This window comes from Paroedura picta, chromosome 2 (genome assembly GCF_049243985.1).
Source record: "Paroedura picta isolate Pp20150507F chromosome 2, Ppicta_v3.0, whole genome shotgun sequence".
NCBI classification, from domain to species: domain Eukaryota; kingdom Metazoa; phylum Chordata; class Lepidosauria; order Squamata; family Gekkonidae; genus Paroedura; species Paroedura picta.
This window is the reverse complement of record NC_135370.1, coordinates 75463766-75476372: the sequence shown is the minus strand read 5'-3', so window position 1 is coordinate 75476372 and position 12607 is coordinate 75463766. Positions and strand designations below refer to the sequence as shown.

The 12607-nt window shown below is 44.8% G+C and overlaps 1 protein-coding gene across 1 annotated transcript in view; it reads right to left on the bottom strand.

Annotated features, from left to right (window-relative positions):
• Positions 1-9213: 9213 nt before the first annotated feature.
• Positions 9214-12607, bottom strand: part of LOC143828881 (aldehyde dehydrogenase family 3 member B1-like) — a 46755-nt gene continuing 43361 nt past the window's right edge. Inside the window, exons 10-11 of the mRNA XM_077319043.1 lie at positions 11415-11514; positions 9214-9587 (exon numbers count right to left, since the gene is read on the bottom strand). Coding sequence (XP_077175158.1) covers positions 9394-9587; positions 11415-11514 — 294 coding nt within the window. The 3' untranslated portion in view covers positions 9214-9393. The remainder of the gene's footprint in view (positions 9588-11414; positions 11515-12607) is intronic.

Here is a 12607-nt window from a genome sequence, read left to right as displayed (position 1 = left end):
CTAGTAGCTAAGCTTATTATACCTGTAAATACAATGGGCGCTAGCATGGTGGGAGGGTGGAGGACAACATGTAGAATTTGGGGGTAGGAAGGAAGGAAGGAAGGAAGGAAGGAAGGAAGGAAGGAAGGAAGGAAGGAAGGAAGGAAGGAAGGAAGGAAGGAAGGAAGGAAGGAAGGAAGGAAGAGAAAGGGGTGAGGAAAGGGCTGGCTGGTAGGCCAGCCATCTTGCAGGCAAGGCACCCCCACCCCGGGAGCAGAAACGGCAGTGCAGTAGCAAGCGGGCTGAAGGAGGTGGAGCAATGCAAGGTAGTGATTGGGAGGATGGCTTCTTCCAGGCTTCCTGGCAGTGGGGCAGGCTGGCGCAGCTAATGAGGGCAGCCCCTGATGAGGTATCGGAGAGGAAAAAATGACACATAATAAAAGGGACTGGCCCACAACAAGCCTTGTTTCCACAAAATGCATGATAGTAGTCTTTGGTGTAAAGAAAACATGTTGTCTCTATGGTGCTTGCCACAAAGATAATGACATCTTGTGGCGCAGAGTGGTAAGTGGCAGAAATGCTGTCTGAAGCTGTCTGTCCATGAGGTTGGGAGTTCAATCCCAGCAGCCGGCTCAAGGCTGACTCAGCCTTTCATCGTCCCAAGGTCGGTAAAATGAGTACCCAGTTTGCTGCTGGGGGGTAAGACGGTAATGACTGGGGAAGGCACTGGCAAGGCCACCCTGTATTGAGTCTGCCATGAAAACACTGGACTGCATCACCCCAAGGGTACTTGCACAGGGGATACCATGACTCGGTGCTTGCACAGGGGATACCTTTACCTTTACCTTTAAGGGAGCCGCTGCACAGCTCCCATCTAGGTGTAGCGGACAAAAGATAAGATTGAAATCTGGATAGCCTCGCCGATGATGAGGGTGGGGAAGGACGGCTCCCTCCAGACCTGCAGCAGAGGAGGTGGTGGGTTCTCTGTAGGCCTCAGCGCCCTGGAACCACTTGTGGAGGCCAGGCATTGTAGAGGGCATGAGGCCGGGACAGGCATCATTGGCAGCTTGTGTGTGTTGGTGCCTCCTCGGGGCCGGCTTGCCGCCTCCTTCCCCAGGTCAGTGGTGGCAGCTGGGTGGAGCGGCGGGGCAATGGAGACACGTGCTCCCTGGCAGCCAGGCTCGTCTGCGGCCAGGCTGCCAGGGAGAGTGGCAAGCGTAGGGGCTGGCCCAATCAGTGTGCGGCCAGCTTTGCTGGCCATACTCTGATTGGCCCGTATTCAAACTCTGACACCTCTGCGGGGATGGACACACTCCTCCCAGAGTGCCATTGCTCAATTATATATAGGAACCATGGATAAGAATTGTCGTCGTCATCATCAATGATGATGATAATTTGATTCATATCCCACCCCTCACTCAGTGTTTCAGGTCAATTAAAATTCAATATAAATACATTAAGGACATTATAAAAACATCATTAAACTAGGATAAATAAATTTCAGATTGCCTAATGGCCCTGATCTTAATTGGCCCAGTACTTCTCAAAGCGATTGCTGCTATACTATGAGATAGGAGTACGTGTAGAGAGGCCAATGAATTATCTGACTCTATCTGCACTGGAGAGCCTCTTGTGGTGCAGAGTGGTAAGGCAGCAGAAATGCTGTCTGAAGCTGTCTGTCCATGAGGCTAGTTCGATCCCAGCAGCTGGCTCAAGGTTGACTCAGCCTTCCATCCTTCCGAGGTCGGTAAAATGAGTACCCAGCTTACTGGGGGGTAAACGGTAATGACTGGGGAAGGCACTGGCAAACCACCCCGTATTGAGTCTGCCATGAAAACGCTAGAGGGTGTCACCCCAAGGGTCAGACATGATCCGGTGCTTTCACAGGGGATAACTTTACCTTTTTATCTGCACTGGCCTCAACCTAAGGCACGGTGGAATGGGAGTTAGGGTTGCCAGATCCACCTTGGGAAACTTCTGGAGATTTGAGGATGGAGCTTGGGTAGCATACGGACCTCAGTGGGGTACCATGCTGTAGAATCCACTCTCCCAAGCATCCATTTTTCCTCAGGGGAATACAAATGAAAGCTTCTGCTAGCTTGGGAACTAACCAATCCGGTGTACCTGTTACGGTCCAATCAGACTGCACCACTTGGAACCAATCAGGGGCTTTGGCAGGCTGTCTGAAATGTATTAAAGTGCCTGAGCATGCCTGTTTTTCCCTGTTCGGTGTTTGGAGTTTGATGTTGGAGTTGCTAAATAAAAAGAGCTGTTTTGAAGAATTGGAGTCTGTGTTTACCGAACCCATAGACTTAATATTGGCGATGAAGGGAAGCCCTGGGAAGCAACAGTCCAGCCAAAGTGTCTTGTTGACAACAAAACAGTCTTGGCACACTACTTGGAAACCCTACTACTGACTCCGGCTTGCAACGTGTCACCCTATGGCATCAGGGCTGTCCTGAGTCATTGGTTCCTCAACAGCCAAGAAGCACCCATCACCTTCTATTCTTGCATGTTGTCAGCTCTGGAGCACAATTATGCGCAGAGTGACAAGGAGGCCCTGGCCATTGTGCGCTGAAAAAATTCCATGACTTTTTGTTTGGCAGACCGTTCCTCATTTTTACTGACCACAAACCGCTTCTGGGGCTATTCACCCTGGACAAACAGGGGATGCTGTTGTCGAGGATGCTGCAGTGATCAATCTTTTTAAATGGGTACCATTTCTTGCTGCAGAACCATCCGGGCAAATCAATGGGTCACGCTGATGCCCTCAGCCACCTGCCGCTTCCGGAGATCAGTGCTGACCCATCTCCTGCACATCACATCATGCTGATTGAGGAGCTGCCTGAACCTCTCCTTGATGCCTCTGATGTCACCTCTGCCCTGGACAAGCTCTTGAACTGGTTGTGGAGGGGATGGCTGAAGGACAAGCCTTTGGCCAATTTTGTCCCATTCACCAGGAGGCAACATGAATTGTCTGCCCACAAGTTCTGTCTATTATGGGGGAACTGTGTCGTGGTGCCTCCCAAGCTGCAATCCGATGTGTTGGCAGCCTTGCACATCGGCCACCCTGAATTGTCCACTTGAGGGCTCTGGCACGCTGCTACACGTGGTGGCCAGGCATAGATAAGGATATAGAGCACGGGGTCAAGTGCTGCGGCACATGCCAGGAAAACCAGCCAGAGATGCCCCAGGATCCTATACAACCATGGGAGTTAACAAGAACCCCATGGTTCAGGGTTCACTTGGACTTTGCTGGCCCCCTTCAGGGGCAAACTTTCCTTTTAGCTGTGGACTTGTATTTGAAATGGCTTGAAGTAGCCCCTGTGTCATCAAGGAATTTCAGAGAGACATTCCAATTTGAAACTGCTATTTTAAAAATCAATCCAGACTTTTGATATCATCTCTTAAGAACCAATGAGGATTTGAGATTCCTACACTATTATAACAAAACTATAAAAACTGTTATCTCTAATTACTGCTATTAGGAATGGTTTCCAATTTTCTTGATGACATTTAAATTTTACATAATTATGTCTCATCATGCACTTCCTGCATTTCATGGTCCTTTGATCCTGCAGTTTATAAATATTTTCTTCATAATCTTGTGTATATGTGTCTTAGTGAGGATCCACTGCATGTACTTGACAAAGTAGACTCTAGTCTTCAAATGTTAATTATTAGAATTAAAATATGTTAGTTTCCATGGTATCACAAGATTCCTACTTAAGATTTTCCATTGCTTGCCTCTCTCTCTCTCTCTCTCTCTCTCTCTCTCTCTCTCTCTCTCTCCATCTGTCTTTCTCCCCAATGAGGATCCAAAGTGGCTTTTACAAATGACTTTTCCAAATATTTTTTCCAGACTAAAATATGTCTGCTGCACAACAACAACAAAAGAAGTAAAGGCAATATAGTATGTTTTGAATTTGCAGTAGACCTAGCACCAGGAAAGAGGTGTGTGTTCATATGGGGGGGGGGCACTACAGATGTAGCCTGGGAGTTAAGGGGGTAGCTGGACTGGACAATCCACTTGCAACCACGTTTTCAAATCCATTCAAGTAGGGAATGTCAAAATTAAAATCCTGGAAGTCATTGTCATTGTTCCTCTTCACATTATTCAGTCAACACAGAGGGGAGTGGTATGTGCAAAGGATGAACATTCTTTCCCACATATATGATTTTAGAGGGTTTATAGATCACACAGTTGCTGAACTGCCTTTTTCAATGCTGAACTGAAGCTGTTTCCCTCTCAATCATCTTTCTACTTAAGAACCAGATTGGGTGTAGCTGTCTATCTGGCTCTTCTTTCAAACCAGTGTTTAAAATTTGATTATGCAGAGAGAACTCAGCATAGTTGCCCCCCGTAGAGCTTTACGTTCTGCGGGAGAAAATCTATTGGTCGTCCCCGGCCCTAGGGAAGCACGCCTGGCCTCGACCAGGGCCAGGGCCTTCTCGGTCCTGGCCCCTGCCTGGTGGAATGAGCTCCCGGGAGAACTGCGAGCCCTGCGGGACCTTCCATCGTTCCGCAGGGCCTGCAAGACGGAGCTCTTCCGCCAGGTTTACGGTTGAGACCAGGTTTAACACCTACGCCCCCCCGGGACCTGAGGATTGGGATTAGACATGAGTACCATCAGTATCCCCTCTCCACTTGCTAAGGGGAATGGGTAGTTGATTAGCCGCTCTTGCCAGGTAGTCATTAATATTGACATGTTAATTGGTTTTTAATGTATTTTATGGGGTTTATATTGTTGTAACCCGCCACGAGCCGCAAGGGAGTGGCGGGAAATAAATTCAATAATAATAATAATAATAATAATAATAGTTTTATTTATGAAGTAAACCACTATGTTAGAAAGAGGAGAGAAAAGACTTAACTACCAGTTCTTATGGTTGTCTGCAATCATTCTTCTGTTCAACTGCTGTTCTGGAAGCAAACAGCAAGGAAGTAGACTGAAATCAGCAGGAAGTCTCCAAAGAGCCAATAAGGACACTGGAGGAGACCATTTGAAAAGAATCAGAAAGTTCCTAATATAACTATGCTGAATACATATCTCCTCTGATGCCCCCTGCAGGATGTTTTTCTTAAACCATGCACACTGCCAATTAGGGTTGGGCACTTTGGCATCCAAAGCGCATTCCAATCTTCCACATTCCAATAAAAGGGAAGGGCTTTTCAAAGTTTTTGTGTGCCTCCAAGTTTGTTCTCCCAGTTATATTATAAAACACATTGTTTACCTGGTGAACATTAAGGGAGAATCCTTATGTAATTTAGATCAGTGTTCTCAGTACAACTGCCCCATCTCACTAACATACATTCAAGTTCCTCCTTTCACATATATAACATCCTTCTGTCCTGTTCATGGGAAGGCTTAAGTAGGCTGTCATGGACCATTTATGCACTGGGAACTTCACTTCAGGGGCGGATGATGTGCACCAGGCCAAAGGCTCCCCCATATTGATGCAGGGTGGGGCAACCTGCCACAACTACAGCCTGCAGCCCAGCATGAAACCTCCAGTGTGTAAACATTCATGGTAAGTCCATTACACATAGGTTCAATTTCCACTCAAGTTCAATCTCCTGAGGTTCAATCTCCATGCATCACATTTGAGAAACAGGTTATGATCCAGAAAAATCCTTCCCACAATACCTGGAACTTGCAACCTTTCTTTGGATTCAGGACCAATACTGAAGGAAACGGAGATTGCAATTTCTCTTAGTCTCAGCCTTCAGAGGAGGCTATGAGACAGTTTTAGAGATAGATAGGCTAGTGCCCTAGCACTACTTTGTCTCTACTTCTTGTTGTCCCCTTTAACCTGTAGACTCATACTCTCAAGGAATCTACCTTTCTTCCTGTTTCTTTTACAGCCCTCTCTTGTACACATAGCCAGAGTCTCCATCTTTGGCACCAGGAGAGCAGGATTGACTTCTACATTTCTCTCCATCCTAGACAAAATAGATTAGGACAATCCACTGTTCTATCCAGAAATGTAGTTCTTATAATAGTCACATCAAACTGAAGAAGGATTGTTTGTTGTTTTCTTGCCGGCACTTTCACATTTTCATCTGCTTCTCTGTGGTTTTTAGTTAACAATATAATACAGATTTCCCAGGAAAATATAGGATGGAACTCCTTCCCAGCCCTTATATATGACAGGAATTCTAGCAATCCATACTTTAAACACTGGACTAAGAATTCTGTTCAGGCTGATTAATTTTCCACAGATATTTTGACTAGGCTGAACCAGTTCAGGCTTCACAAAGGTAATCTCACCCTCTTTGTCCCTCAGAGCAATTATGCCCTGCCCATTTAATTATTTCTTATTTCTTATTCATTTATTTATTTCATTTATTTACTGCCACTCCTGACCACCCAGCTTGAGGCAGTTCACAACAGATAAAAATACAATTTAAAACCCAACCCTCAGCAGCTCCCCATCCATCACCCATCCTGGCCCTCAATGGAAGCACACGGCTGCCACCCAGCCTCAACCAAACACCTAATGAAAGAGCTTCTTTTACAGGCCCTGCGGAACTGTGAAAGCTCCAACAGGGCCCTCAGCTCTTTATACTCAAGAAAGTTCTGATGCATACTCGGTAGCATTTTCCACACAACATCTACTGTAGTGGGTCTCTGTGGGGTTATCTCTGGCTCTTGTGGTACAATGATTGTTGACACTGTGCCTATGCAACTATCAGGTCATTGAACTGATTAAAAACTAGCAAAACTTTATTTTTTAGCTAACACACTAGATAGAAAAAAAGAAACGCCTTACTAAATGAGAGAGTGGTCTGGACTAAAAGTAACATTCTGCAGACAGACAATGAGAAGACCCTTTAGGAAGAAGGTACTCCCTACAGTCCGGGCTAACTAGAGATTATTGGAGGATATTCTTTTTTCTTCACTATATTCCAGCAGTGGTTACCACATTGTGATCTTTGTGTAGAATCATAGAGTTGGAAGGAATCTCCAAGGTCATCTAATCCAACCCCCTGCAGAATGCAGGAAAATCACAACTACCTGCCTACCTACAGTGATCCCAATTCCATGTCCAAATGATGCTTCCCCCCCCCCATAAAAAAACAAAAAACAAAAAACAGAATCCCTGGGCAGTCTGGTCTGGAGGAAATTCACCTTCTGACCCAAAAGTGGCAATAAGCATTTCCCTGAGCATGCAAGAAAGGCCACAGGAGCGAAGCTCAAACACAATCCCCTTCCGACCACCCATTTATTATCTACCTATATTCAGATTACTCGGGTTTTTTTCTTCTTCATCAGGACAAAATTGTTTCATGTGTCTATTACACTGGATACAACACACACATACACACACACACACACACACACACACAGGTGAGTCTGTCAGGATTTGGTTTCTGAGGAGGGGTGTTCTCCCACTATTTACATATTTTGCCTGAAGAAGGAAACTCGAGGCCCTCTGTCATACTGCTGAACCACCCCAATCTAGTTAAATGAAAATCTAATCAGGGTGGGGTTAGATGTTACACTTGGTGTGTTAGTCATCAAAACCTTGCCAGTTTTCATATGATATATTAGAAATGTGGACGATGCAAACTGGATTCAGCTACCTTGTAGGTCTGGGTATTTTGTTTATCTGGTTCTTGGATAGTGAGCAAAAGGGTGCCTACAAACAATATAAATGAAGCACAATATATATATTATATATAATAAAATGCTATGCAAAATTAGTAATTAATAGAGCCAAGAAATCTTTATTATACAAGCAAAAAACTTACTTGCAAACTGTAGAATTCTGCAAAAGGATTCCTTTGAATTTAGATACTTTATTTCTGAGTAATCATACTTAGGTATAGTTACTGATAAGTGAAGAAAAATGAGTTCAGGATATGATTACTGTAGAGGTAGTGAAAGGAAACATGGATGCCTGGAAAATATATGAATGACAGAAGGACTGTTTGCATTAGCTTTACTTCTGAAACAGTTTGGAATTAAACTGCCTAAAGGACTCAGCCATTAAATATTCATCTGTATTTCTGAACATATAAATACAGTAAGAGGGTGCTGGGACTCATTGCCTACAAATGAGGAAAGCTATCCCGGCTATCCCATCTCTGATTGGCCGTCTGTCCATGGATGGCCAATCAGGAAGGATGTCCCACACTGGACACATCCCTTCTAACTTCGTCCCTTATGGAAGTAGTGCCAGCATGGTGAGTGGGACCTGGGAGGGAGGACGAAGGGCCTGGGGCTGTGTGCCCGGTGGAGAGGAAGAAGGAAGCCCCCACCACCATTCACTCGTGCACCAAGCAGCCATGGCCGCAGCCTCACCAACCCTAGCGGTGCTGCGAAGGAGGAGGGGGCGAGCCAGTCCCCACCAGTGCTCCTGCCACCTTAAGCATCTCTGGCTGCGGCCTTGCCAGGGCTGCCTGGGGAGGCAGAGGAGGAAAAGTGCTCCCCCCTCACTCCGGGCAGGCCCTCCAAGGCCTGCAGAGGTCTCAGTGGGCCTTTTCAAGGTGGAGTGCCCACCAGCGCTCCCCCCCCAAAAAATGCCCATTATAGAGGAATTACACATAGCGATGTTAATATTAGTATACCCCTACAAATTTGGATATTATGCAACCAGTCTGGGATTGAACTATATACCCAAGACATTATAAGAGACTAAGTTATTTCCAACAATCATAAAAACATTATTAGAGAAGATTGAGTTATAGCAATATTCAGAATTAACTGAGGAAGATATAAAAAATGGACTATACCAGGGAATCTGGTTTTTTTAACATTGTGATATTGTTTTGAACATTAAATCACTTTGCCATCACCAGCTTGAGCCTTTTTTCTTCTTCTTTATTGTAGTGATGTGCAGGCTCTACAATTTGAGAAAATCCAGTGTTCAAGTGGAGGGTTTATTGTGCAATTACATCCAGCTAAATTTCCTATTCCCTTCCCTTTTCTTAACTTTTCCAGCCATTGAAAAAAGACTGATAGGAGCAACACACCCAGATATGTCCTCCCCAGTCCAAGATATTGAACATCAGGATCTTCAAGCCTGAGACTGTAAGGGGTGCTGAATGAGAGGCAAGATATTTGATAAGGACCCATGATGATGATGATGATGATGATGATGATGATGATGATGATCACCACCATCACCATCATCATCATCATCATCATTTTATTTATTACCCGCCTCCCCCCAAAGGCTCGAGAAGGGTTACAGCATACAGTTAAAAACCCAATACAACCCCTTAAAACCAATTTAAAACAACAATACAATATGTTTCTTTAGAAGGCAGAGCCTTGGCAGGGAACTTTTTAAGAGGCACAATTACATTCTAGAGACAGCAAAGGAGTTAGAACCCCTCTTTCTCTCCAGTGGCTCGGTTTCTTGTAGGAGCCACAAGGAACACAAGGCTTCTGCTGTTTAGAGAGTTCACAGCAGGGTGCAAAAGCCCTTGCGTTTCACTTCTGTGGTGGAGAGCACCAGGTCCAACTTGCGCTGGCTGTAGGGTGGGTAGCGCATGCTGTTGATAATTTCAAAGCCCATGCAACGAGAGAGGCAGCCACGGTGGTGAGTAAAAGTGTCGAAGCCGTACTTGCCATGGTAATTGCCAAACCCACTGTTTCCTGCAAGAGATGTTACAAAGAAAATATCCAGATCAAATTCTATACAATGGTGGAGGCTTCAAGTTGGCCGCATAGCCCAAGAATATGCCCTCTACCCATTCTCCTCACGTAGGCAGGATCACAAGTGTTCCCATATAGTGTTGCTGACATTTACATAGTACTCTGTTTTCAAGTCTGTTCCTACTTTACCTTTTATCTCTAAGCAGTAGCTAAAGATAATTCAAAATAAGTCAGCTAGATCCTGCCAGGGAATAAAATCAGCCTCTCTCGTGACTGTCTTGAACAAAAGAGTATAGCAGCCATATATAGAGGATGTACTTGGGTGTGGTGCTGATTCTCACACCAAGAGTGGCATGGCATTTTTGAATAAAACTTCCCAGCAGTTATGACAACTCAGACTTAAAAAAAATGAAATTGGACATATATTATGAATACTGAAGTATAAGAGAAAGGTCTCTGTCAGAATTTTGTTTGCATGTCATGGACACTGCTTTGGAGTAAATGCTACAAGAATAAAATGTGCACAAAAGCCTCAGAATCCTAACATTATTTATCACATGAGTAGCAGATCCCCTTCTTAGGTATCCATGACATTTCATATGGCAAGTTAGCAGAACTCTTTCACAACAGTGGATCAGCTCCAGAAAAAAAGGATTCTAGTCTGCTGTCAAAGGTAAAATTCTTCCTCCCCAACCACAAACTCACAAGCTTTCCTGTTTCTTTCTGCATTTCTACTCTTAATAGTGAAAGCACTAGTCCACAAGCAGATGACAGTAAACAGCAGTCCCAGTAGTACGAGTGGAATGTTCCAAACAAAAGGGTGGAGTTTAGGGTTATCCCTGCCAGTTTAAGGTTATTCATGAGCAAGCATCCCACATAATTCAGTAACCTGCTATTTAACATGAAAGGCTTTTCATAATTATTTACTTAATTACTTAGAATTGTTGCATGAGGATGGCAAAAAAGTCAGGAGCAGTTCAGGAACCTGCTAGGTTGGTTTCCATATGGTGAGAAGCTTCTGCAATTACTTTCTGACTGCTGTAGCTGCCCATATAGTGCAGTGACAATGGAACTTCCAAATGGCAGGTTTCACTACAGTTTCCTGCCCCAGTCCCAGGCAGTAGCCCTCCCTTACTCCTCCTCCTCCTCCCTGTCACTGACATGCCTTTCATTTTTAAAAATGGACTCTCGGATATTGTTACAGTTATATAGCAGTATAACAATAGGAGTATCAGATTCTCCAAATTTCTAGCTTTCTTAAAGAAAGGTTTCTAGCAATTTTCCTTCCAGAGGTATGCCTTTCCCCTTATATCTTCACACAAAAGGAGCTAGTGTTTTGTTTTAATGAAATCTGGAGGGTCAGAGAATCTGAAACACATAGTGGGATAACACTGTGTCATTATCAACATATTCAAGTGCTAATTAAGAAAAAAGATCCCAGTGGCAGGGTAAGGAAACGGCTGTCACAGGGACAGAGTCAAGAGAAGCGGCTGCCATATGGGTAGAGATATCTGAATGTTCTTGCTCACACAGTAGTTCTCTAGGCTTTACTGAGATTCTTCCCAAAACTTCATAGCAAAGCAGATTTGAGAAAGATGAGAGGAAAGCTAGGGAAACCATAGGAAGTGCACAAATGCACCACAATGCTGTGAGTAAATGGGGGGGGGGGGGGGGAGACTCCTTAATAGAACCAAGCCATATGGAAATGGCCCAGGATTGGAGCCTTACTTGGTCCCTATGAGAATGGAGGCAGTACCAGAGGGGGAGGAAGGATGAGTGCAGAGCTAGGAGACAGAGACAGCATAGGAGATAGAGAGCTAGTCATACCAATTCCACCAAATGGCAGGGAGACTGAAACTGCATGCATTAGACAATCATTGCCACAGAAGCCACCACTGCTGGTGCAATCCAAAATTCGGTTCACAACCTAAGGAAAGAAAAAGGCTATTAGTACTCACATCTCTTGTTCTTTACAGTTTAGAAGATATCAGATTATAATTCTGTCATTCTGTATGCTGTGAATTCTGTCCTGCAAAATTCTACAGAGCTGTGTTCTTTCAAAACTTTGGGGGAACTTTGGGAACCCTGTGTGGTACCCACCCACTTTGTGTTATGCCTCTGATCCTACCTCACCTCTCTAAAGTATAATCATGTAGTACTGAAATAGTAAGATTTGATCACACCTTTAAAATAAAAATTCAAATGCAAGAAAAGCTACAGAATCCCCAAAAGTGGATTCACCAACCTAAAAAGCATGTCCACCAGGGGACAACCAGCAGACAACTAGCAAAAGGAACGGATGGAGGGTGAAACGCGCAATAGTCAGCTCTGCAATGTCCCGCCCTCCACCCTCCATTTCCTGCTCAGGGAAGGAGGCAGGGCAGGAGTGATGGGTTGATGGGTTGTGTGTATTAAGTCTGCGGGTTCAGTGATCACAGACTCCAATTCTTCAGAACAGCTCTTTTTATTTAGCAACTCCTGCAACAAACTACAACTAATGAACAGAGAAAAACTGGCAAACTCATACACTTTTATACCTTTCAGGCAGGCAGCTGCTGCCTCTGATTGGCTCTAAGCAGAGCAATCCGATTGGCCCTAGCGGAGGAATCCAATTGGCCCTAAGCAGAGCAATCTGTGTAGAAATGCTCACAGACATAACAGTGTGAGTGAACCACCCCCTATTAATTTGTCTAGATCAATTGGGAGCTCAACAGAGCCTTTCGGCTGTTTTAAATGACAGGTGGGATCTGCCTCCCTCTCTGTACCCTCTGCTTACCGACCATGTTCTTTTTTGGGGGGGGGGGCATTTTCATAGAAGTGAATAAGTGTTGCTATGTGTAAGTCTCAAGTAAAAAGGGGGGGTGCAAGACCAACCAATCACCGATTGGTTGGCCCCGTTGATTGACAGGTCAAGGAGCAGTGAGTGAAATAGTGCGCTGTTCTCTCATTTTATGTTTGCACAGCATGTATGAAGGGGAAGACATGGCAGGAAGGCTTCGAAGTTTGGAGGGGAAGAATAG